Here is a 27,617-nt window from a genome sequence, read left to right as displayed (position 1 = left end):
GTGATAAAATGAGAATAACAGTAGATACCTCATCTGGTTGATAGAGGGAATAACTGAGTTCATGATCAATTATCAAACCTTTTATAAAGATTAGCTTTTATTTCTATTGCTTTTGCTTTCATGATTAATCAATACATATGTGCCAAACCTTATGATGAGGTTACATCCTGATAAACCTATCTAAGTAAGTGAGAAATTTCCTATGTTGAAAATGCATTTACTCCACCTAACTTTCCAAACATTATCCTACCTTAAATGTGCTAAGAACACTTGTTTTAGCCTTCAGTTTTGCAAAATTAGATAACATAAAATCTATTTTATAATAAAGTGCTAAATATCTCAAGTAATTTGTTGTCTAACATATGAAAAGGGAAAAACAAAGAAAGGTTGTTTTGGTATGCTTTTGCATCATTATAAAGTCAAAAAATCTTAAATTGAACCATCAGCAAGACACTGTCTATATTTAGAATAAAGTAATACAAATGATTATTAAATTTTCCTACACTGCATACATTTTCCCCCCTAAGTTAAGCAGGCAGTCAGTAAAAACCATCAAAAGGAATATTTTCCTGGCTTATCCAACCTCTCCACCTTGTGAAAGCAGGTGATGGACCATTGCTGTATTTTTGTACACAGAAACTGATGGCCAGGTAAATAGTTTACCAGGGCAACTGCTCTGCTGCTGAGAGAGGGAAGTACAAACTGGTTCTTCCTATGACATCCCAAGGCTCTGACGGCCATACCAAGAAACTCCAGCTTCTTAAATGTAGTGCGGTCTCCTTTCTGACAAAAAGCAAAAGTGTCTGCATTCATAAATTCCCTTAGAGGGTGGTTCTGGAAACCATCTCTCTCTACCTCCAAATATTCCTCATCTCTCTCAGGGTCAAAACTGTTGCACTTGTAATGAGTGTCTTCATAACTAATGAGTGTTTTTACAATTAATTTCTCCCTCTCAGAAACAGATAATCTGCAAATACAGCATAGATCAAGCCTAAAAGACAAGCCACAAGGACCTGTGCAAGCTTAGATGCTGACCTTTTCCTTCCATCAATGTAAGCAAATCCTGAAACCCAGAAATTCAGGTGACCTTTAAGCACCATTTTCTCTGTTGAGAGAAGAGAGGGCAAGGTTCTGGTCACCTAGGTAAAAATGTTCGGGAACAAGTGACTAATACTGATTGTGTCACACAAGACTCAGTGACTTCTGCTCTGCTGGGTTACTGAGAGATTGCATCCCAGCCACTTAGTAATCTCTACCAGAAAGCATATTCTACATAATGTCATAGTTCAGGAGAAATAGGAAAGCCAAAACCTCTTCTTAGGCTTAGGCATTTTCGTGGAATTGGCTTTTAGGGGGCACTATTCCCTTCGTGAGGAAGACCCTGCTAGTTTCTCTGTGCTGTAAATTAGTGCTCTGCAGTGAAACATCTGAGAAATATTCACTCTCTGTCCAAAATCAGAAAACAAAACTCTCAGTACCATCATCAGAAAAGTCCACGAATTCTTCAGAGCTCACAACACAACTGATATCATCAGGGGAACAGAACAAATATAAGCATTCAACACAGTTATTATTGCAAATGATTTCACAATGGAGGCACAGACTATGATCCTAAATGAAACAGATAAGAACAGTGAAGTCCTTCCCGGTAAATGTCATTCCAAAGGACTTAGAGCTGGTGGATGAAAGAGCTAAGTGCATCCAACTCATCGCGATCACATGCACACACACTTACACACAACCCTGGCTCACTGCAGGAGGAGATGTCAGAATTGATAAAGGTATTTCTCAAGATGGGGATCAGGGCTAAGCTGATAGCAGAAGAAGGAGCAGTGGAGGATGGCCCATGTCCTTGGGCCCTACACCCACATGGGAGACCAGAAGGAAGCACCTGGCTCCTGGCTTCGGATCGGCGCAGTGCGCCAGCCACAGTGGCCACTTGGGGAGCGAACCAATGGAAAAAAGACCTTTCTCTCTGTCTCTCTCTCTCACTGTCCACTCTGCCTGTCAAATAAAATAGTTTAGCTTTTGCCACTTTTTTTTTTTTTGACAGGCAGAGTTAGTGAGAGAAAGAGAGACAGAGAGAAAGGTCTTCCTTTTCAGTTGGTTCAACCCCAATGGCTGCTACAGCTGGTGCGCTGCGGCCAGTGCACCGTGCTGATCCGAAGCCAGGAGCCAGGTGCTTCTCCTGGTCTCCCATGGGGCGCAGGGCCCAAGCTCTTGGGCCATCCTCCACTGCACTCCCGGGCCACAGCAGAGAGCTGGCCTGGAAGAGGAGCAACCGGGACAGAATCCGGCGCCCCGACCTGGACTAGAACCTGGGGTGCCGGAGCCGCAGCAGAGGATTAGCCTATTAAGCCGTGGCACCGGCCTAAACTATTTTTTAAAAGATTCATTAATTTATTTGAAAAGCACAGTTACACACACACACACACACAGAGGGGAGGGGAGGGGAGGGGAGAGAGAGAGAGAGAGAGAGAGAGGAGATCTTCCATCCACTGGTTCACTCTCCAAATGGCTGCTATGACTGGTGCTGGGCTGATTTGAAGCCAGGAACCAGGAGCTTCCTCCAGGTCTTCCACTTGGGTACAGGGGCTCAAGCACTTGGGTCATCTTCCGCTGTCCTCCCAGGCACACTAGCAAGGAGCTAGATTGGAAGTGGGGCAGCTGGGACTCAAAATGGTACCCATATGGAATGCCAGCACTGCAGGCAGCAGCTTTACCCACTACAGAGCAGGTCCCTAAACTGTTTTTTAAAGTTTCAAAAGGTCATAGGTCATACACTCTTAAAGTTAACCAAATGAATATGTACCTATGAAAATGCTTCAGAAAGTCTGTGGAAATTGAATTTAAAGAAAAATATTCCTGGCAAAAATTCGAAATCCATTCATAGGTTTTTCATAAGCATTTTTCATGAGCTTTTAAAAGAGCACTTGTATGGATGATTTCAAATTGTCTTTTGGACCAAAATAAATTTAATTCCATTCTCCATGAACTTTTGGAAGTACCCTCCTATGTGTGTGTGTGTGTGTGTGCGTGCATATATGTATGTATATGGGGAGAGAAAAGAGAGGGAGAAAGAGAGAGAGAGAAATGAAGTCTTAGGTACCCAATACCCAGCTTCAACAGTCATCAAGCCACAGTGAATCTTGCATTACCTCTACCCCCATCAATTCCCTATAACCCCAATCACTGGAATATTTTGAAGCAAACTATGACATTATATATTTTTCTTAACTATAACTAAAAAGAATAATCCCCCCTCCTTTATTCTCCTTCTCCCTTAATACCATCATGAAACTAAAGACATAATGTAACAGGAAGAGACTTTAAATAGAATCCTCTAACACAAATCTTTAATTTGAAAGAGAAGAAATGGAGGCCAAGAGAGGGACCAGAGACAGTCCAGATGGTTTAAGGCAGGAACTTCTCACTACAACCTGTATGTTCATTCAGCATACCCACAGCATCAGTGCTATAGGACAACCAAGAAGAAAACCAAGCTTGCATGAACTAAATGAAATAAATGACAAATGAAGAGAAGAGATTACTCTGGCCAGGTTCTCCGCAACACAGAAAACAAATGCAGACGCACACTCACACACACAATTTTACTTCTCTTATCTTCCTTATTGCATTCTTATCCCCATCCCAATGTGAAATCTTCACTTTATAATTGACAAGCCATTCTTAAACAAGTACCATTAACACTTTTATGTAATCACCAGATTCTTTTGGGAAATTGAGCTTCTGTCGACCAGGTTCTAAAAGGTGTGTTACCCATTCTGTCTCCCCAGGTCTCTACCACTTAGTGAGAACTCAGAGGCAGGCAAACAGGCAGCAGCATTCAGCAGCTGGAGAGATTGAGCACCACTGCCCTCCTCGCTCTGGGTGGCTCCTGCTTGCTGATCTGTGTCTGCACATAAACAGGTCTATTATTGCTCTGCACAACAGCAGCTGCATATCTTAGTTTGCTCAAAACTTAGGTGCATTTGTGTGCGTTTTGCTGAGGAATGGAAACTTGTGATAAATGGGTTTTAGCTTGTTGTGTGGAATTAGCATAAATTAATCCCTCTCCAATTGCAACCTCAACAAGGTAGTCGCGTGGGGGGAAAGTGCTGAGCAGTAGTTTGCAATTATTCATGCACAGAGTGTAAAATGGATACAAGCAGTATTCTGAGTGACTCAACATTTCTAAGTCTGGATGCTGGCACACATCATTTCTACAATCCTGTGAGGGACTTGGAAATGCACTGGACAATTCTATTCATGAGAGCCTGGTTGCTGATAACTTAAAAATGCATACAGCGATAACAACATTCTTTTTGTGAAAAGTGATTGACGTGTAGTAAGTGCTAAATAAACAGCCAGTTAGGTATATGACAGCAAACTCAAAACTCCATAACTGATATGGGCACCCTCCAGTGATGAGTTTCTGGTTCTGCCACTTATGCGCTAAGTGATTTCAGCTGAAAATCTAATTTCCTCATATGTAACATGGAGATCAAACTAGTAGCTGGTTTTCAAAGTTGTGAGAATAAAAGGAAATGGAATTTATAAAGGACTCTCATAGTAGCTTGCACATAGTACATGCCCAATATTTTTATCATTGTCATGTTATTACTATAATATTTGTAAAAGTGTATTCTGTATTAAAAAAAAATCCTGAAAGATAATGAAAGGGTTCCCACGGTCAAACAATTTTGGGAAGTGGCACAAACAGCATTCTCCATCAGGAGACCGATGGCAAACATCAGCAGAGTGAACATCAGCTCTGCAGAACAGAAGCTCATTTCAGCTGATCACAGTGTTTCACCAATTCATCTGATGACAGACCCTTTGCAGACCTAGGCACTAAACAGCTCTCTCCAGGCAAGAGCTCTCTTTGAGCACCACCATCCCCTTTGCTGCAGTCCTGCACCCTTTGGCTCGGTTTATTTCCAAGTTTTAAATTCAACATCAACAAAGGTTGCAACACTCACTGAAGCCACGTAGAACACCCTCATGGGGCCAGTGCTGTGGCACAGCAGGTAAAGCCGCTGCCTGCAGTGCCGGCATCCCTTATGGGTGCCGGTTCGAGTCCCAGCTGCTCTACTTCAATCCAGCTCTCTGCTATGGGCTGGGAAAGCAGTAGAAAATGGCCCAAGTCCTTGGGCCCCTGCACCCGCATGGGAGACCCAGAAGAAGCTCCAAGCTCCTGGCTTCAGATTGGCACATCTCTGGTTGTTGGGGCCATCTAGGGAAGAACCAGTGAATGAAAGACCTCTCTCTCTTTCTCTCTCTGCCTCTGATTCTCTGTAACTCTGCCTTTCAAATAAATAAATAAATCTTAAAAAAAAAAAAAAGACCACCCTTATGGATGTCTTATGGTCAGCCTAATTCTATCAAAGAAATTTTATGGAGAACTCCTGCACCTATCATGAACCTGAAACTGAGCTCTTACTCATTTCTAAACCAAGTCAGTGTTGTGAGGGAGTGGCACAAGCGAGGTCACCCACCACACATTGATTCTTTTTTCTCCTCCTGCTCTGAAACAGACCGGACACACACACACACACACACACACATATATATATATACCTTGAATGTAGTGAAACTCACGTGAGCTGAAATCTTTTTTCAGGAATGAAGGAGATGTGGAAATAGCATAAATGTAACAGTCTACAGTGTAGAATGGAGTGCCCTCACTTGGCTAACAGTGGACCTTTCTTCCTGTCTTTTGCAACAAAATGAATACAACTGGCAACCATTTCACTTACTGCAATAAGCCAGTTCCTAAAAGACTACTACCACATGTTTTCCCTGATCTGTGGTAACTATTAGAGTACCAAAAAATGTAATGTATGAGAGTGAATCTGACATTTTGAGATTTGCTGATTGTTTACAGCTTTGTCTCTACTGTTGAGGAACATTTTTTTTTTCTGATTACTATTTGTTGAATTCTTTACTTAGTGTAGGGTTAATCTTATGAGTATAAAACAGACTGAGAGCAGATCATTTTAAAAATTAAAGGACAGAAAGGAAATAAAAGAGGAAAGGAAAGAGGAGAGAGGGTAGGTGTGTTGGTGGGTAGGAGGGTAGAGTAGGAAGTATTACTATGTTCCTAAATCTGTATATATGAAATACATAGAATTTGTTCACCTTAAAAAATAAAAATTAAAAATTAAAAAAAAAAATCCAAACCCAACCATTGGAGTTTCAAGGATTGACATACCTTACCGGGATAAAGCCAGTGAAATTAAAAGGGAAGACTCTGTTAAAGTAAGTAGATTGAGGCATGTTGAGTTCTCTGTTCCTTTGCAAGCAAACTAAAACCCAACTCAGTGTAATGGTTATATTCTATGAGAAGAAAAGTTAAGCTTAACTGATCAGAAACTGCCAACGAATCTATAACTAGGGACTTTCCACAAGAATGATCCAAATAAGACTACTGATTCACTTTATCAAATCAAATATCTTCTTTGCTTTGTTTCTCATTTACCACATAAAAGCTTTACCCCTGCATCCCTTTGGGGAGCTCTAGATAATGAATCATTCATTGCCATATAAACTCTTTACTATTTTAATGTGGCTCAGATTATCTTTTAGCAGCCTTAATGAATAGTGAAATCTTGTTATTAGACATATACTGAGCATGAATCTTCAGGAGTATTTAGAAACAGGAAATTGAAGTCACTTGGCCAAGTAATGAGAACCATGGTCTTGTGTTTTTCAAAATGTAATTTATAGATTCTCTAAATAAGAACTTTTGGAGTACTGTGAGAAAGTAGTCTTCTAGGCTTCATTTCAGGAAAGGTACATTAGTCTATGAGCCTGGGTCCTAGAAATCATATACGTAACAGAGTCTACAGGGGATTATTAGGCGTAACAGTTCTAGAGCACTGCAGGAAGGCAATTCAAACTCACAAGCAATAATAAATGCTTACTCTCAAGGCACCGATATTCTGCATGGTTTTTCCATAGCAGTTTCTTGCTGACTGTGTCAATCCTCTCTCTTTGAATTGGCTAAATATCCAATTAGCAACTGTCACCCCTGTATGTTATTCTATTCTTGTGATCGACTTCTGTTCCCATGGTCTTGCTGGCAGGATTCTCTTCTAAAAATGACACTTTAAGAATGACAGGGGGTGTGATTAAGGTTTACATTGAGACAGCAGATACTACCCAGAACAGTCCTCATCACTCTAGGTAAAAGAAACTTGCTGTTTGAAAGGTAGCTCATCCTAGGCTCTGGTATATTTTAAGGATTTCATATGTGCTCTGTTTTCCCTTTGTCTTGAGCGCCTGCCTTGTCTTCCCTTGGGAAAACTGCCTTCCTGTGTCCTAACTACACTTACTTCACCCTGTTTCTGCACCCTGTTTCTGAACCACTCATCTGATTGCTCTCCCATGTCCTTTCTCTGACAAAGAGTTTCCAGGGACAATCTCAGACCTAGCCAACTCAGGCCAATTATTCTAGGGTCATTTCAGCCAATTTTATGCACTCAGGTATTCTGAAAGAAAAATAATGAAGAAACAGTTTATTGGAAATGAAAAAGCAACCTCACTGATGGCTGCTGACACACTTAAGAAAGTATCACAATCATGTACTCACATTGAGGGGAAGGGCATATTTATATCTCTTGCTACCTGTTGTCACATATCATTATATCACAATGATTTAATAACTCTCAAAAGTCACTGGGTCCATGTAACTGTGAAACAGCTTAATTACTACAAGAGAAAAAAAAAGTCTTTACTTATGGGGAGACAGAGGAAACACACTACCAACTTGACTTTACTCACAAAAGACTCATAAATGATAACTTTGTAGATGGTAAGATAACCAGACTACAGAGACAGATGAGTTTAGTTGCTCTGGGAGAATTTCACTAGTACTCATTTCATTCCTAAATGGAAAATGTCATTGTAACAATTTATTTCAATTTACAGTTCAGAACCCCTTAACTGCTATTTGGCATTTGCATCATCTTGTAAATGTGATGGTTCAGAACCCCTTAACTGCTATTTGGCATTTGCATCATCTTGTAAATGTGATGGTTTAGGTTATTTCAGTTTCCAGCATTCTTGACTAACGCTAATTCTTTTCTCTAGTAGGAAATGTGTTCCTCAATGTGAAACTATATGGTGGAATTCATGACACATCATGGCCCGTGTTGAAACTCCCACATTTATTCATAACATACTCAGTGGTGGCAACTGAAGCCTGAAAATATTAATTCCCTAATATCTCTGTGGTAATGTCTTTTTATTACACCTGAAAAACAAATTAAACCAGTCAGCCACAGCCATGGAGGCAAGATAACAGTTGTATTAAAAAGAAAATCTCATACTTGACAAAGCAACAATTTCCTAAATGTAGCTGCTTAGACAAGGCAGCTGATGGACAGGAGGGTGTAGGAACTGTGTTACTAAGTATTTTTTTCATGTTTTCATTTAACTTGAGAGATGAGTCTCTTCCCTTGAGAAATATTGCCTTTTCACCTTTTTTTTAATCATGTGTGTCAAAAATCCAGGAAAACAATGATCCAACTAGAAAGCTAAGGGTAGAATAGAATGCTAATTTTGAAATACGTACAGAAATTTATGAGATGCAGATGTATCATTTTCTTCCATACTTGCACATGAATAGCATCAAGACAACATCATTTGTTTAACTCTCATAAAACTCACAGCTATTCAATTACATCTGGCACTAAGATTCTAGTTCACATTTTAATAATTTTTCAACTGCTTCATGGCCACTGCTCTTGGCTGGCCTTTGCTGTTCATCTACTTTATGGATATAGGCTATCCCAAGTTCAAAGGCATATTTCATTTTTCTTCCCTTACTCCACCTGTCATCTACCCATTCTGCAATTAGGTTGGCTCCAAATATGCCGAGAAATTAGATTTTAATGCTTATTAATAATTTCCTCTTATGCTTAATATCACATTCCTCTCTTACTTAATTCATGCCTCTGTTTTAGTGGATGCTCTAAGTTGTAAATCAGATTTACTGCTGGAGAGAGTCCTTCACCTTTCCTTTTTATGCAGATGAACTTCTGTTTGTGGAATGCTCTTCCACCATGGTTGTTAAGATTGGTGGGGGGCTGCCTGCACAAGCAACATTTAGAGAACTTGCTAAGAAAGCGGGATCATGGCTATCATCAGGATTGGAGGATTTCCTCTGTACAAGCAGTGAAGCATTGAAAATCTCTGCTTTTCCTGAAGCTTCCTAGATCAACTACAAGGTAGAGTCAGGATTCAGAGCAATTGGTTTATAGCAGGTATATTTCCTCCTCTGTGTTGGAAAGTTTCCACAACCATGAAAACAAGGTTTCATTTATCCTAAATGGTTTCACAGAACCACTCAGCTCTAGCCCTTCTAGTTACTCTGTGTACCAAGTCCCATCACCCAAATTTCTGTTCATATACCAGTAAACAAACTCTTGTGAAATGCAAATAGTCCCAGAAGGATAGTTGTTTTCATTTGTATTCACTTAGGGTTCTTAGGCTTTTGTGTTCCCAAATCCAATGCAATGTTGCCCCCTGATTGATCTCTCTTCCCTTCTTCTCACAGACACCCTTGCCTATTCTGCCACAGAAGAATCACCAACTGTTTAAACCACTTTCCATTCCCAAGCCTCCATTACAAATTAGGACTGAATTTACTCCTGACCATGGGATCTCATTGAATCAAACATCTAGAGTTGGAGGTAGCTTGAAAGATTTGGACTAGCAATTAGGGCTGCCCTATCACTGACTAATCAAAGGACTATCACAAGCACTATGGAAACATCAGAGAGCTGCACATGAACCAAACCTCACCTCTAACCCCAGTTTCAATCTGTAAAATTCCTTCCTCTCAATCTCTTGGGGAATCTGAAATTAAGTGACAGATGCCTATATTCCTTGCTCTGTATTTTGCAAAAAATAAATCCCAGTTTTCAAGCACACTGGTATCAATGATTGGCTCACTGCCATTACGGGTGTGTGGGTCTGGGCTTTGAAATTATGCAATAGCGAGAGTGGCTGTGGTGTTGGAAACATTCCTTCAGGGACCAGAGCAGTAATATCAGGGCTGATATATTATACTTGATTTGGTTTCTTTCCATAACAGTTTCTTGCTCTTCACCCTTTATTTGTCTCTCTGATCTCTTTTTCTGGGACACAGGTCTGATTTTTTTTCTTCCTACACATGCTCCACAATGAATATATCAACAGTTATTAGACATATTAAAGGGATACCTGCCATAACGAAAAAAACATGAGTTTTGGTTGAATATTATTGGATTGATGAATGCAAAGCTGTACTCACCAGTTTTTTAGTGAGAGGCAGCATGTCAAACAGATAGGTTGACAAGTGAATAAACTGGATCTGAAGGTTAACTGGGGGAATGAGATTGCGAATATATATCTGCAGGTTGTAAATTATTTATGCATCTAATTATTTATAAAAGCAACAATTTTTGAGCAGCAGGTATGTGCAAGCTCTGTGCTGGGTACAATGATGGCTACAACATAAAGATATGATGACTTGTATCCACAAGAAGTTAAAGATGAGTGATGAAGATGATAATGATGGTCATCATCATCATCTGACGGAATTAAATGTTGGTTCAAACTAGGGAAAGATATTACCCTGGCAAAGATCTCTGGGAAGATGTTGGCAAGCCTTAAAATTCAAAACAGATTTAGGGGATATAGATGGGTGAAGAAAAGAGAAGAACTAGTTCAGTAAGGAACAGCATGAGCAAAGGTACATTTTGGCCAAAACACCAATGCTTCTGGTACAACACCAAGCCTGAGGGATGGCTACTCCCCTTCTAATTCTGCATGATTCTGCAACATCATAGCCATTGCTTGGTAAGGGTAGAGACCAGTAACCATCACCTGCTAAAAGTCAAAAGAAGATATGCAGGCCATGACCTTATTTCAACTTGTTTGATAACATGTTTTTTCATTATCTCTATACTATTACATAATTTCAAATATCTCCTTTCTGCAGAGAATTTCATAACTATAGTTGTTGAGAGTGGATGGAGAGTCATGAGCAACTGTCCAACTCCCCACCCCCCCATGACTAAAAACAAAATAAGGACTGTATTCAAAGTTGAGGTCAGCTTAGATATCAAAGTTAACGATGACAGAGGCTGGCGCTGTGGGTAAAGAGGCTGCCTGCAGTGCTGGCAACCCATGTGGGCATGGGTTCGAGTCATAGCTGTTCCACTTCCAATCAAGCTCTCTGCTATGGCCTGGGAAAGCAGTAGAAGATGGCCTAAGTCCTGAGGCTCTTGCACCCACATGGAAGACCTGGAAGAAGCTCCTGGCTCCTGGCTTTGGATTGGCCCAATTCTGGCCATGTAGGGAGAACAGAGCATGTAGGGAGAAATAAGCAAAATCTCATCTCTAATGACCTCCAGGTATCTGCAAATATTTACAATGTGTTGCCATGAGAGCAAACAAAGAACTGAATTTGAAAGCCAAAAGGAGGTTAGTAAACTTTTGAAAGGAGACAGTTATTTTTCCTTGGAAGCAAACCAAATTATGCATGGCCTCTCTCCTCAGCAACATACTCTGGCTCAAACGTTTTTAAAAGAAGGCTAATGAACATCTGCTGAACAATTAATAGAAAGCAGTGCTGTGCCGTAACAGTCCCTTCGAAGGCAGGAGATATTTGGCTTATGAGACATGAAATGTTACCAACAGTGGTCTTTTTTTCTCCTTTAATTTTTATTTTCTCCTCCTTCATGGGCGATAAGAGAAGGGAGAGGAAATTGAGGAGTGAGTTCCACACCAACACTCTGGCTCAATATTTCGCCATTTCACCTGGCTTCTTCCTCCTTATCTTCCTAGCCACCCAAATATGAAAGTGTTAACTTAATAAAAGAAAATGTGGCAAGTAGCTCAATCCACCTATCCCTAATCCATGTGTAAAAGGAGAATTCTCTCTGCTGTCTTTGATAGACATCCATCCAATATCCTATTGAAACAGTGCCTTTTTTATTTTGTTTTGTCTGTTTGATTTGTTTGCTTCAAGTCAGATACCCAGAGCAAACGCAGGACTCATCTTCAACAGGAAAGTGCTGTCTCATACATTTTACTCCCTTATCACCACTCTTGACACAAACCTGTTTGCTTTATTTGGTTTTGTTTTGTTTTTTGTATATGACAGTTGGCCCAGAATGATTGCTGCATCTGTGGATATTGCCAGCTACAACACTATTGTGACCAACATGGCCAAACTCAATGTAGCAAAATTTCCCTAGACTGTGTGAGCCCCTGACTTTCTCTTCCTTTACTTTGCAAACAGAAACTCGTTATTATCTGAAGGAAGGTGTAACAATGCCAGCTGATCATGATACTACCAAAGGACCATACTACCAGATCTGACAGGGCACTATCCTGAACAGTCAAATACATTTCTCACTCTCTCCAAATCGTCCCAGTATTAAATTCAGCATTTGCCTGGAACTGCTATTTTTTCAATCCTCTTAGTAACTTTGCATCATGCATATCTACATTGCAGGGGCTCTTCTTCAGATCTCAGTGTGCTTACGGAGATTTCCAACAACATATCTCCCTTTTGGCAGCTCTTCCTCCCAGGGATCTGCGTCCTGTTTCCCAAATTCCCAGCTGTGAAATGAACTAGGAACATGAATTGGAGAAAATGTTTAGGTCTTCCTAAGTTCATGTTATTCTCTGTTACCCCAATGGGATAAATATTTCCTTCTCATGGGATAATGATCCATTATCATCTTTGGATACCATTGTTGCATCAGTTTCTCTGACATTACCCACTCTTTTGATTCATACTTTTCAACCTGGTTCCAAATCTAAACTTGTTCTCATTCTAAGAAGACTTCTTAAAGAACATTTCAAGTAAGATTTCTTACTGATCAAAATAACCCAAGCCTTCTTTAGAGCGTGATGCGAAAATAAGCTAAATAAAAAAAAAAAAAAAAAAACAGGGTAAGAAACAGATGACCAGGATCATCAAATGCCCTGAGATAAATTGGCAGCCTCTTCTTCCTAGCATTTTCATAAGCACATACTCAGAAACACATTTTTAAATCGGCTTTCTGATAGGAATTGCCTAACAATGGAAATTTTATGAAGATAAGAGTCTATTCCCATTGCTGAAAACACTGCTTGGCCTGGAGACGCCAGGTACTCAGTAAATGTCTATTCAATGGATGAGTTAGGATGACAAGCTGCAGAACAGCAAATCAGCCTTACTCAATCCTCCTTGCTCTTAGGAGTCATCTTCCTGAATCATTCCTCCACTTGGAGGTCTCCATGGCTTTCCAGGGCCTGAAAAGTTAAGAACAGATGGCTCATTCTGGCATATGTCCACACTTCACTACCATCTATATCTCATACTTAAAAACAGTGAGTTTTAATATTTATTTGAGGCAGTAGAATTTTTCTAATGGAATCCCAACGAAGAAGATAAAATCCAAGAAGAGAAGTCAGTGCCAGCCTGCTTGGTCTTCCTCTAGATCTGGGGGAACCTCCAGGAATCCCAAGAATGAAGTTGGAAAGCACTGTTCTCACTCATTCAGCATCCCTGAAACTCTTGAGGATTTCCTTCCTTGGAAGATGCTTTGGTGCTTGGAATAGTCTCTTGAGTTCAATCTCACTTACACTATGAGTTCTTCCCAAAGAATATCTCTTCCATGATATATCCTTTATCATTTTGAATAGATACAATTCACTGCTGCATTAGATTTCCAAAAAAGGATTGTTAATAATAATAAAATGAGTAAAGAGAAAGATGATTAGTTTGCTCTGTGTCAGAAACTATTTAAGTGCACTGATGGGATTAACTTAATCTTTGTACAATCACACTAACAGAACTGCTATTACTATCTCTGAGGTAAACAGAAGGTAAATCTCTTTTCAGGTTACACAGTGAAAAATATAATAAATACTGAAACCAATGATCCAGCTCCAAAAAGAAAAGAAAGAAACTCCAAGTGTTTATGTATGCTGTGCTGCCTCTGTATGTAAGAATGTATGTGCTTCACTCATTGAGACATCCCTTCTGCCCGTTCTCTGTGCCCCACAATGCCACCATCACTGCCACCTCCAAACCTGCCCATACCACAACCAGTTTACATATTTTTGAGTACAGAGACCATTTTCAAATGGCATTTGTATTCCATGAAATGCCGGCACAGTATTCTGCAAAAATCAGTACTCAATGATAACTTATTATTAATATACCATAATATCTACTTATTAGTATCTATTTAGCTTAGAATTACTTGTAAGATTTTTGAAATCTCTATATAGCCTTAAAGGAGAATCCCCCTGCCACCCCTCCAACTCCCCCCCACACACACATTTTACAGGCAACAGAAGCTCAATGACATTAAGTGATTTGCAAGATCATGGCCAACTTAATGCTTACTTCCTGGTAATGGCCCCGTACAACACCTAAGCCCACACTATCTTTACTCTGCTGCTTCAAATTTTAAAGAAAGCAGATTTTTGTAACATGAATGATTTGAAAATAAGGCTTTGCAGGAAGAACTTGAAAATCAATATTCATAAGGTTAACACTATTTTCAAAATTTCTGTTGAGAAATGCTTTCATGTGCGATGTATCTTAGTGAGTCACCAAGAGCTTCTGCCAGGGATTAAGTAGGAAATATCACTTCCTACTGTTGCTAACTGGCTCTCCATAGGCATAAAGACCAAGCACAGCAGCCTCAAAGAACTGTACCTGGTTTCTGCCTAGCAGAGGTATTAGCCTTGTTATGATGAAGGAAACACAAATTAGCATTTCCTTTTGCAAGAGCCATGGTCTACAACCCATGAACATGGAAACTGACCTGCTGTTAAGTGAGCTGCATGGACAAGGACTTGGACCCCAGGTTTCAGCTCAAAGTGCACCGAGTTTTGGTTGAGCTTGTGGATCAGTAGTTCTGATACCTGAAAGAAGAAGCATCATAGTTAATGCCACCCAAGTTATACTGACCATGAACAATCATGCGGAGAAATACCTACTATGTTTACCAAATTATCACATATCCCAATACTGGTCAATTATATAAATGAGTTTTACATGATTTTTTTAATTACAGAATCTGCAGATATAATATTTTTAAGTGTGACCTGGCATTACATCCCAACTGGCCCAAAACAGAATAAATCAAATAGTTTTTACTCCTAAAAATTGACCTATATTATTTTAGAAAATTCACCTCCAAATTTGTTATTCATGAGAACTTGAGAGAGGCAGATAAATGCAGCTCATACACTCTAGTGAGATTCATATTCATTTATTTTATTTCCTTCCCCTTTCCTGAATCACAAGCTTTCACGAAATAGGTATTTTATGACTATTCATGGGATGGTAAGTGGTAATCTGCTAAAATAATAAATTATATTGTTGAAACTAAGTGCAACTACAACTTCATGAATTGGCATCTTTGTGTCATGCTTATGGGTAATAGTTACACTGCCCCTCAGGCTAGCACATGTATAATGGGCAGACTTAAGAAATTGAGACCATGGAATATTTAGCCCCAAGCATGAGACAAAGGAACTGGTTTGGGTAGAGACAGTATTAGGTAAAACTGTTAATTTGTTTAAAGAAGAAAACTGTGCTCACTTTTTCTCTGTTCTACTTTAGAGGAGTTTTGGGAACCTATCAAGGATAACCACACTCCAAGTATTTTTAATCTGGTCTCCTTTCCTTATTTTTTACATTCTATTACAATAATCAATTTCATATTTTGTTTATTAGATTATTCAAGTCTAATTAGATTATTTCAGACCATTATTTTGTTAACTAAATTATTCATTTTCCAGCTTTTCTGCTAGTTGATTCTTTCCTTTGATCCCTTTCCTAATTAAGCAGGGTCTAATGGATTGATTTTGAAGGAGCGAGTCCCTTGCAAAGTCCCCTGATTGGCTGTGCAGCCGAATTGCCCTGCAGATGAACTTCTGAACGACAGGAACATGGACTAACACTCAGTGCCCTGTAGTGGAGCTTCTGGGATCCTGTACAAGCCCAGGCTTTAAATATTTTATTGAACAAGCTTGGGGGGCGGAAATCCTCTTAAAACTGTATTGACAGGGCCTGCAATGTGGCATAGCAGGTAAAGCTGCTGCCTGCAGTGCCAGCATCCCATATGGGTGCCAGTTCAAGTCCCAGCTGCTTCACTTCCAATTCAGCTCTCTGTTATGGCCTAGGAAAAGCAGTAGAAGATAGTCCAAGTCCTTGGGCCCCTGCACCCACGTGGGAAACCCAGAAGAAGCTCCTGGCTTCTGGCTTTGGATAGGCGCAGCTCTGGCTGTTGCGGCCATCTGGCAAGTGACCAGCAGATGGAAGACCTCTCTCTCTCTCTCTCTCTCTCTCTGTTTCCTTCTCTCTCTCTGACTCTCTGTAACTCTGCCTTTCAAATAAAATAAAATAAATGTTTTAAAAAACTATACTGACAACAACTTTATTCTCCATATTGGACTATTACTTTTCTTGGATACCGAGAATCATCCACAATTTTTTTTTAGTAGAAGTCTATTATAAAGGTTCTGGCTATGAAATACTTACACAAAACAGTTAATACGCATACATGTACACACATATATGCCTATTTTACATAATATATAGTTGCCAAAATATTAAAATTCAAATATGAAAGACCTGTCATATTCAATTAAGAAATTGACCTGTTTTATTACCATGTAGACATAGGGAACCATATATTTGCTGAGAAAAACTACTCACTTTCAACCAGGTTAAGTGATATTTCCTTCTTGTCCCTGAACACTTTTTCCTGAAGTGAGAGATACATGTAACTAAACCAGAAACTGGAATTCATCAGAACGCCATACTTCTAATTTATAAGATCCAGAAGAGTCCATGTGAAGATAATTAACTTCCTATATGTGTTTTGCTTTATTACATTGCTTCATTGCCTTTATCTGAGTCATCTGCAAATTTAAGCAGACTGCAAAAATAACCTGGTAGCAGAAAATATGTTTCATGTATTTAACTTGCATCAAAGGACATTCAATAACAAGCACATCCTGTGTGGAAAAGACAGCAGGAAAAGAAACAAAACTAAATGAAATTATATTCCATATCAGAATAACTTCAATTAGAACCATGTACTTTCTACTCAAATAAATGTGTTTGAAACTGTTGACATATTTTGACATTTTACATATTTAGCATGCCTCTTTTGAAAAAGTGTTTATCAGATCATGCTATGTAACATGTAAAGTATATTTATATATGAATTGAATATGTTGGTAAACTTGCTTATTTCTATTATTTTTTCTTAACAGTGGTTGTCTTGGGTTTTACTGTTGATTTTTCCATAGACAGGAATATAGAACTTACAAGACACATCTAAGTTTACCCAGTTAATATTTGAAGAGCTGAGACCAGATGGCAGCTTTGTTTGACTCCTAATCCTAGGGCATTTCCATTAAAAACATGTTCTTTGAACCGGTTCACAAAGAGAGCTAGAACACAAGATACTGGAAGAGAAGTATGACTAAGTGGTTCAGGGGATGAAAAAAAAAAAAACAATGTAGCAATTCATCAATTATGATGCCATCTCTTGTGCCTCTGTGAAGCACACACAGCTAAAACACTAGCCCAAATGCCAACCTATGGGCCAGAGGCATATGTGACCCCTAAGTGTCCTTGGGATTGTCACGTTCTGTTCACCAGCTAATATAATTTGTAATGTTTTGGGAGGGCCTCTGGTCAAGAAAGGAATAAACTGCAATTTACATAAAAGTATGGCAGCAGCCTAAATGTGAAAACAAGAATTTGCTCAATAAGAGCTTGAGTGAAGCCATGTGTTGAGCCAGTTGAATTTCTTTTTTTAAACCTTTGTCCTGTGAAAAGTGTGCTTTTTGAGCAAATTTCCTTTATCTTTTGTACACTCATTCCTCTTCTGCTGTTCTCCTATGCAGTCTATTTTCTATCTAATGCAACTAAACAGTCATGTCCAAAGAAACAGCATCTTATTCTTGGCTTCTGCCTATTTGGTGGAATATGCTGATGATTCAAATGGAGCCCATGTTTCATTTAAACTACCAATTAAAGGGGCCATGGGGACACAATACAAATACCAGGAAAGACACCATTAAAAGCATGTCCCAGGAAGACCTGTTATAGAAGGGACACCTATTCTCCATCTTCTTCACGGAAGTGTGAAGTTTGAGGATAACAATCAGATTCAACTAGGTTAGGCTGAGGTAACAAATGTTGAATTCTCAGCAGCTGGACATAACAAAGGCATAATTTTTGCTTATTTATCATACTTCCTGCAGACAGGGAGCAGTGTTTCCCTCATTATGGTCATACTGTGATGCAGGCTGGTGGAGCAAGTATCTCCAACACTCCCATTCAGGGTAAAAGAGCTCCCAAAACTGTACATCTAGTATTTGAATTCTTCAGGTTCAAAGTGACACATGTCACTTTTGCCACCAAATCATTGTCCTCAATAAATCCTATCACTCTGCCCAACCAAAAGAGATTCACGCATATAATAACCCTATCATGTGTCCAGAGGCAGTGAGCTGAAAATATTTAGTTAGCAAAGGTGATCATTACCACACACAGAAAACATTTAATATTTCAACAAGTTTCAGTGAAAGCAGTAGGGAAAAGCACATTTTCAGATGACTAAAATGAAAGTATTAATCCTTCAAACATGAAAATAGAGACATTTATGGACAACAGAGCAGTTGGTAGGTTACTGAAAGATATAATACAAAGAAGCAGAACAAGGTGCAAATGTGCTCTGGCAGCTACACTGGTAGCTCTTTTGTGCTTAAATACTAGGTTCTAGGAAACACTGGCTAATCAAATCTCATTCTTTCTTAGAGCAAAAGAATCACCTTGATTAAAATGCCTAAGGAGTTTCCCAGTGATATATACAAAGGATCAATTTGCCTATAAATAAGTCTTTCCCCACTTTCTCCACCACCAACTTTAAGTGTCTGTCTCCTTCTGCCATCTCCTTTGCTTCCACCTCTTTCCTATTTAATGGCCTCCTATTGAACTCAAGAGTATTTTTGTAACTCAATTCATGTTAAAAATCTGGACTGACAGGGCAGGCTATGATGATACACAGAAAATAGTCTGAGTTGATTAATTACATTGTACAATGACTTTTAATTTCTTAGAACCCTGCCAGTAGACCTCTTCATTTTCAGATCTGCCTCTCCTTTCTTCCTTGGATTTTGGATTATGCATTTGTCAAGCGTGTATGGTGACATAAACAGCCAGGGAGGAAATCCATTGTTTCTGGTTGACATTTTTTCCACCGTCCTTTTTGTTCCTTTTAAGTCTTCTCAATGCCCATTACAGATTTTGAAAGACAACATGTGGGCTCCTTATCTCCCTAACACAGCATCAAAAACAGCCTCCACAGAGCAGGGCAGTCTTTCCTTCCTCCAAAACAGCCAAACACAAATCTGCTCACCCTTCAGCACTCAATGAGAAACATGGGAGTGTAGTGCCCCAGAGGCAGGGCTTCTTCATACCTGGACAGCTGGCCTCCCAGGACAGCAGAGTGTGCTGCCCTTAATGAAGCCAGCTAAGGGCAAGACAGCCTTTTCTCACACATCTGAGATCAGAAAGAAAGACTGGTAGAACCCTCTAAGTCAGAAGTCACTTGATTAACCCAGCCTGCAGCATACTGATAACAGGGCCAAATACGTCTCACTGTAAGCAGTTTTCTATTTATTTCACAGCCAAGATAGCTCAACCCAAGCCAGTTTTCTTGCTCTCCTGGGAATGACTGCAGAGTAAGCTAAGGAAGGAGAGTCAGGGATGCCAGGCTGGGGCTTTGACCTCCCATCCTTCAAGGCCCATGGGCCAGGATCTAAGTCTTCTCTTGCTGGGGATTCGGTACCACGTATTTCTAAGAGAGGAGCCATAGCATGCAGAGAGGGTATACTTCAAACCATTCTCAACTTTCCTCTTAGTTTCCAAGCGTAACCATCAAAGGAGGGGGTTCATTCTGTTCTTTGGTTTTGATTTGCATTTATCTTCAATTTCCATAGCATTTATTACAATGGGGGTCAGTATCTTTGACCTGCCCAGCATTTGTTCTCCCTCTTTGAGGAACCATATCCTTCTCTTCTCTCAGTCCACTTGGTTCAGGAGTGCTAGCTTAAGCTCCTAATCCAAGGATGATAGAAAAATAACTGAGTTGTCACTGACAGCACTCCAACCCCAAGACTGCAGGGACTGGTTAGGAGATGCCCACTTCCCCCTTGTAGGCCCAGTAAGCATCACAACCTGGGGCTCTTGCTGGTGTTATCAGAGGAGAGCTGCTGTCTTTTGGATGAAACCGATAAACTGGATAAAATAGAAGCTGGGGCTTTCTGTATCCATCCTTGCTTTCCTGCATGTTGGCTTCATTCCTGGGCACATTCTCCATGCAGTGGCAAAGAAAACAGAGACAGAGAAAGGAGGGAAGTAAACTAGTGACACATGTAAGTAGTTCTGCATCCATCCCTGCCTGAAACGTATCTCTGGATTTTCCCTACAATGCTGTTCAAGTGACTGTATTACAGAGAAGGATCAAAGGGTTTTTCCTTGATTGAAAACCAGAGGTTTCTGGTGGCCAATCCCTGCCTTCATGCAGTCTGGACATGTATCTTGGTTTTATGATGCACTTTCATAACTGAACTTTTCAATCAGGAAAATAATGTCCTCCACGACAAGACATTAATGGCTCGTGTACTCTGGTCGGCATTTATGTGGTCACTGTGATCACTTTTGTTTCAGTCTTAGAATTGGCTGATCTGTTGTCAACTTCCTCAGATAGTGTTACAGTCTCCATCTTGGTGCCTCATTTTTCCTAAAGTACATAAATCTGCATAATTTATATGAACTCATATTACTCATATTCATTCTTTCCTTTTCTTACTGCCCTTGTTTTCTTCTTTGTTTTGTGTAATTTCATTCATTAATCTTTGTTTTCGCTTACTCTTACCATAATTTCTTCCAATAAATGTCCTTGACTATACAAAACAGTCTCTTAGAGCATAATATTTTTCACATTTTTCAAATTTTTTATTCCTATTATAAAGTGACCACAAATATAATCATTACCTACTTATTATGTATTGCTCATCTACTGTAGTTAACTACTTTCCTGATCATTTGGTTAATCTTTTCATACATCCTATGGGATGGATGCGACTGTGACTAAATTATTTAACTTTTCTTTTCTTTTTTTTTTTTGACAGGCAGAGTGGATAGTGAGAGAGAGAGACAGAGAGAAAGGTCTTCCTTTTTTGCCATTGGTTCACCCTCCAATGGCCGCTGCAGCCGGCGCATCTCGCTGATCCAAAGCCAGGAGCCAGGTGCTTCTGCTGGTCTCCCATGCGGGTGCAGGGCCCAGGGACTTGGGCCATCCTCCACTGCCTTCCCGGGCCATAGCAGAGAGCTGGCCTGGAAGAGGGGCAACCGGGATAGAATCTGGCGCCCCGACCGGGACTAGAACCTGGTGTGCCGGCGCCGCAAGGCGGAGGATTAGCCTGTTAAGGCACGGCGCCAGCCTAAATTATTTAACTTTTCTGCTCCTCATGTTATTCATCTATAAAACACACGATGATTGTCAGAATAGAAACTAAAAACTGGTGCATATTTTTCAAAGCCTATCCTCTTTCTACCAAAATGCTAGACCCCTTACGTATATGCCAGATGCTAAACCATACTGCCTTCAAACAAGCCAGCTGCCTTCAGGTCTGTGAACACATGGTTCACCAACGACTGAGACTGAGCTGCCTGGAAGATCATCGCTCAGCTTTCTGAGCATGCCTCTGAAGGAAGCACCTAGAAAACAGAGATAATTAAAGGAAACAAGAATTCTGGAGCAAAGCCACAGTCAAAGCAAGATATGTCCCCACATAAGTTTAAGGATTTTCACAGAACAGTCTAGTTACATAGTTTCTCTCAGGGAATCTTCTAGAAAATATGTGTTTGGAAAGTATGAGAAATAAAGATGTACAAATGATTCACTGCTTGGGCAAATAGCAAGCTCTAAATCTGAACTCTCTTTCATCCTTGAAAAGTCTGGATTTCATGGAAAACCAGTGAGATGACCAGAGGAGGAACAATTGAAACTATCCATGCAGAAAAGTCTTGGATAGGGATCTGCTTTCCCCCACAGATCCTCAGCAGTGTTCCGATAGAAACCAATAGCAACCTTCTTGCTCCCACTCATTGCAATGCAGGTAAGAATGTGCAGAATACAAAGGGAAGCTGAGTCCCAGAGGAGTGGGATCAGATGCAGATCTGATCAGTTCCTGGCTGCCTGCTCTCCACTGCACTTCTCCAGGAAATAGGGCTCAGCAAGGTGCTCCAGGACAGTGCAGTGCTTCATTACTTGCACACTTAGGTGACAGAGGTGAGCCTTACATCAGTGAGGAAAGAGGCAGTTAAAAGAAGGGTGTACGGTCAGAAGTAGGTCATACCACAATTCGGGGATGTTGTTCAATAAGGCTGTTACAGGAGGTTCTTAGGCCAGTTTGGAAGGCTAGTGATTGTGAGACTGGATTATGGGTTTATTCAAAGTAAACTGAAAAGCACCAAGCACTTGTGGGGGAAAACCCAATATTTACTTAGTGGTTGAGAGAAATCCTGTTTTTAATCTCTGCCTGGAAGCATTGAGAAACCAAATCATAGGGTTTTTGAAAGGGTAACCAGACCACGACTGATCATTTTAACTGAATGAATGAAAAAAACAACAACATAATCCTTACTACTAAGAGGTCTTTGAAGTTAAAATGAGGAAAGAAGACAAAAAGCACAAAGGTGGCAGGAAGGAGACAGAAACACACACACACACACACACACACCCCACATCTATACAGCACACTAATATCCTACAAGGTGGTGGGAATGAGGAAAAAGTAAACCTCCACGTAGCTAGTAGAGGTACTCTGGAACTAATGGGACTCATTTGTTACACACATAAATCATCTTTCTTAGAACAGCGATGACAAAAAGATTGATGATGTGTATCAAAGTTATACTTTTTAAAAGTAGATGCCATGCATATCATGTCACTTGATTCTCATGACACCCTGGTGATGACAGTGAGTAAAGTAAGATTAAATGATTTCCTCATGTATGATTGTTCGTCCTTGCTTGCTTGCTTTTTTTTTTCCCCAGTAATCTTGCACTGTTTTTCCCACACAGCAGGCCATAGTGTGAATCATTTAGCCATTCCCTACCATAAACACTGTTAAGTGTGCTTTTTGATGAAGATGTGGTTAGGGTCATCAGTTTATGGATGAAAAACAAAGGGCCAGAAAGTCAAAGACTCTACACACAGCAGGTGCCCTAAGTCCAAGTCAATTCCTTAGAAATCTGCAAAACGCTGTGGTGGTCAGCTCAGCAGTGGGTGCGGCTCAGCCCACAGGAAGAAGCTGAGCTGACTCCTGGGAAATCCTTCCTGGGGACTCACCTGCTCAAGCTCTTCAGGCGACCTTCTGCTTTCTCCTGCTGGATCCTGATAGGGCAGGACAAAGAGCTCAGCAGCGGTGGGTAGGCCAGGGAGCACGGCCACCAAGATGTGCTGGCCTGGAATGCCTGTGGCCTGAGGGCGAGACAAAGAGACTGATGTAAGTCCTGTGGAAAAGAACAAAGAGAGGGCCAGGTATTTGAAGGGTGGTGGGTGTCCGGAAGACTCAGTCGGGTGGCCAGGGATAGGAAAGCTGAAACTCAGGTGCATCAGGCAGGAAAGTGCCCTGGAGACAGCACTGGCCCCAAGTGCCGCTCCAGAGTCGGATATCTGAGATCAATCCCAGCTCCACAACTCTAAGACTTGCGCCATGCCTCTTACGTTTTCAGTGCCTTTAGCCCTTAAAGATAAACCAGGGAAAATAGTAGTAACTGCCTTGTTAATGGATGAGCTTGAGAATTAAATGAATTATACACGATCCCTGGGAATTCAGATGTTAACCCTTCTTCCTCAAGAACATCTCCAGGAAGTGGCTCTTGCCAGTGAAAAGACCCCCATTTACTAACCTTTATCATCTGCCCCTACCGCCTAGACCTTTCCAGCCAACCTTCCTCCTTTATTACTCCACTGGAATTACTCTTCAAGCTGAACAATAGAATCCTCATCACTCAACCTCCTATGACAACGCTCAGGAAGCATCTATCTCTTCTCCGTGGTGTCAGAATCTAATGTCCAACCCTGTTTTATGAAGCACTCTCATCTCATTCACTTGGCCGTGCTTATAATAAAATCAAATGAAGTCATGTCAAAAATTCATATAAAATGAAATTAAAAGATGTTTATTTTGGTGCAAGTTTTTTTTTTCTTTGAAATCCATGCATGTGATGGATTTCATGAGAATACAAACTATGAAAAAGTGATGCATAGATTTTAATATTTTTGCACCATCCTAAACTATCTTTTAATTCAAATTTCCATGAACTTTATGAAGTACTCTCATACTCAAGAACTTTGTGTTCATCTTAATTAATCCTCCTTTTCTTGAGCTTGTACCTCAGGGTTTCTTGAGACCTTCTATGGATGATTCTAGAGTCAACAGTTATTATCTGAGGTTCTTTCTCTCATAGACAGTCAAAATACTATTTCACTATGACTTCCAAAAAACACACTAAAAAAAGATTTCTAATTTTCACCCCTCAAATCTTCATTCTGTATTTAGGTGAGTGACCCAAAGCAGTCTCTCACATAACCTAGTTTGAAGGTCTACATTTACCTGTGACACAACTCAGCATTTTGTGATATCTTAACAATTTACCTTCCAACCCAGGGACCCTAATGGTTTCACAATTTAGCCTTTATGTGCTCTCTTGTAAAGTTTTACAATTGCCTCCACACTCCAAGAGATAGGTTGCTACCTCCATATTTACCTTCCTACAGTCCTACTCGAATGATGTTCCCTTGTCCCAAATGCTTGCAGTCATTCTCACCGCCAACCAGATTAATTAAATTCTCAAGACCTTCTGCAGAGGGGCCCTGCACGTTCCAAATAGATTACCCATAACTTTTTCAGGCTTCTTGTGCCCCAGCCAAATGTAAAAGGATACACATTTTCAGTCTCCTGGCCTTCTCCTTCAAGTGTAGCTGGGCATGCCATCTTCCCCAGAATGTCTGTTTTTTAAGTCTGTTGCTAGATCTGTGTTCATCTTTTGATGAGTTGTCATAACTCCACTTATTTTAGTAGATATTTTATAATTTCTTAATTATAATTATAATTGTTTCTGATCTCCACTTTGGTACCTTTTCTTAGAGTAGCAATAAATTCTATGCAGTGGATCCCTGTTATGTACTAAGTAACTTAGTAATGTTATTTCATGCAAACCCCACAACAACCCTTTGAAACAAGCATTTTATGCCACACTTTGCAGATGACAACATGTCACAGGTTGTGGTGCTCAGACACGTTCTTGGTAACAACATCAATGGGAATGAAGGGAAAGACACTGGGATGGGCAGACTGAACTGCCAGCTTGGCTCAATGACAGCCTCAAGAGGCAGAGGAATGGTGGCCACTCAGAGCGCTCTTAAGCTGGGCTGTGTTGGCCAGGTAACTGAACCAGTCCAAAGTGGACATGGAGATGAGCCACTCTGGAAAGTGACAGGAAAAGGCAGCCGCAGCCTCTGCTCACAGCAATTTCAGCATCCAAGGCAACAAGTCTCCCTAAACAGGGACTTGGGCAGTGCAGCTCTATTTCTACCATAAGAAAGACTATAGCCAGAGGACCGTTAAACAGTGACTCAACGCCATCTAGGATGCGATGAATTATATACTTAGGGAACTTCATTTGGCTGTGAAGCCAATGATGGTAACCCATGCTGGATGCACCTCTCTCCTGACACACTTCACACACTTGCTCCTATTGCAGCTAACCCCATATTATTTTACAACCTTGCTAGATTATAAATTCAAATATTATCTCTGAATCATCTTCAATATACACAAAAAAATTTACTGAATGACATTAAATTCAGGATTTAATGGTAAAATGTCATTACCAAAATCCAATCTGATGAGGAAAAATGGAATCAATTTTTTTAAGAAGCCAAATTTTTAACTGTTTTATTCATGAGTGTCCTAGTTGAGCTAAAAAGTACAGGAAGTGCATATGCTTACTATGGGAGGCAGGAAAGTATGAAACTTTTCCTTTTTTTCCTTTATTTAAAAATTTATTAATATAAAGAGAACAGATTTCACACATTCCTTAAGTACAGTTCCAAGAAGACAACCACACTTCCCTCACTCCACTGTTTCCCCCAAACTCCCCTTATCAATTTTAAAAGCAATCAATTGTATACCAAATTCCATCTAATAATGACTAGGAAGAAAACTGCAAGTAAATTGACTCTAAGTTGTACCTTGTGTTAGGTACACTTGGCAATAAGTCCCCTGTGACTTAAAAAGTGGCCATGTGTAATTACTGATTTCAAAGATAGCATGGGGCACTAGGAACTATGGGCTAGGTCAGACGCCTCTTGGGATTGGGTAACTAAAGAGCCATGGAAACTGAAAATTGCTACAGCTCTACCACCACTATCCTGACCTGAGGAATGCTGAGCCAAACATGGTAGTCTGCATTTGTCTGATTATGCTATATAGAAGTCTAGAAATATTGATGAGTAGTAGTTTCTAGCCTACTGGACAGCTGGTCGAAGGTACAGGCCCAGGGCATCTGATCCCTAGACGCTAGTGTGAAGAGCAATTAGCCCGAAAGGCTGGCCACTGCTGAGCTAATGCCCTGCCCATAAGTCACCTGGGGAAGTTGTACAGCTGGCTGGGAGACCTACAGGGGCCTGAGTCACAGCAACACTGTGGACTGAAGGAGCTGGGCGGTGCATTCACTTAAAGGGAAAACTCTAAGACACCACTTGGGACACCTGCATTCTCTATCTCGGTACCTGGGTTGAAGTCCAAGCTCCAATTCTATCTTCAAGCTAATGTGCACTCTGGGAGGCAGCTGGTGATGGCTCCAGTAGTTGGGTCCCTGCTTCAATTTGAGACCTGGATTGGGTTCCAGGCTCCAGGCTCCAGGCTCCTGACTCCATTCTGGCTCAGTCCCAACTGTTCTAACAATTTGGGGAGTGAACCAGCAGGTAGAAGATATTGTCTCTCTCTCTCAAGTGAAATATATATCTGGTGAAAGTCTGCTCCCTCTTGGAGAGCATAGGAGAGAAACCAGGACAGATGACCGCACAGGCAGAAACTCAGACTGTAGTTGGGCTCGGGGTTTAATACCTGTGTCTCCCGGTGGCCATCATATTTAAACATCGATAGCATCACTGATGTGGACAGCCGTGAAGACAGACATCAGATGACTTAATAGCTGTGTCTCCCGGTGGCCATCATATTTAAACATCGATAGCATCACTGATGTGGACAGCCGTGAAGACAGACGTCAGATGACTTTTATCCAGAGACATGACAATGCTTCTTACCCTCCCCAGTATTCCATTGACCCCTGTTCCTCCTCATAATAAGGCAAAGGATGGCAACAGGGTAGAGTGAGTAGGAAACCACAAAAACAAGAGTGCAAGACCTTGCTGATCTGACTCCAGAACCCGATTGTTGAGTGCATGACCTTCGGTAAGGTATCTAATAGCTCTAAGTTCAGTTTCCTCACC

The 27,617-nt window shown here is 40.5% G+C and overlaps 1 protein-coding gene across 4 annotated transcripts in view; it reads right to left on the bottom strand.

The window, feature by feature from the left end:
- The window catches only part of SORCS1 (sortilin related VPS10 domain containing receptor 1), a 572,961-nt gene that overhangs the window by 5,527 nt on the left and 539,817 nt on the right, over window positions 1–27,617 (bottom strand). For all 4 annotated transcript variants that reach the window (XM_062214029.1, XM_062214026.1, XM_062214027.1 and 1 more), the window contains exons 23-24: window positions 23,445–23,576; window positions 14,823–14,922 (exon numbers count right to left, since the gene is read on the bottom strand). In XM_062214029.1, coding sequence (XP_062070013.1) covers window positions 14,823–14,922; window positions 23,445–23,576 — 232 coding nt within the window. The remainder of the gene's footprint in view (window positions 1–14,822; window positions 14,923–23,444; window positions 23,577–27,617) is intronic.

This window comes from Lepus europaeus, chromosome 17, assembly GCF_033115175.1.
Source record: "Lepus europaeus isolate LE1 chromosome 17, mLepTim1.pri, whole genome shotgun sequence".
In the NCBI taxonomy this organism is placed as follows: Eukaryota; Metazoa; Chordata; class Mammalia; order Lagomorpha; family Leporidae; genus Lepus; species Lepus europaeus.
Note: the sequence above shows the minus strand (reverse complement) of the source record. Positions and strands in the feature narration are given on the sequence as shown.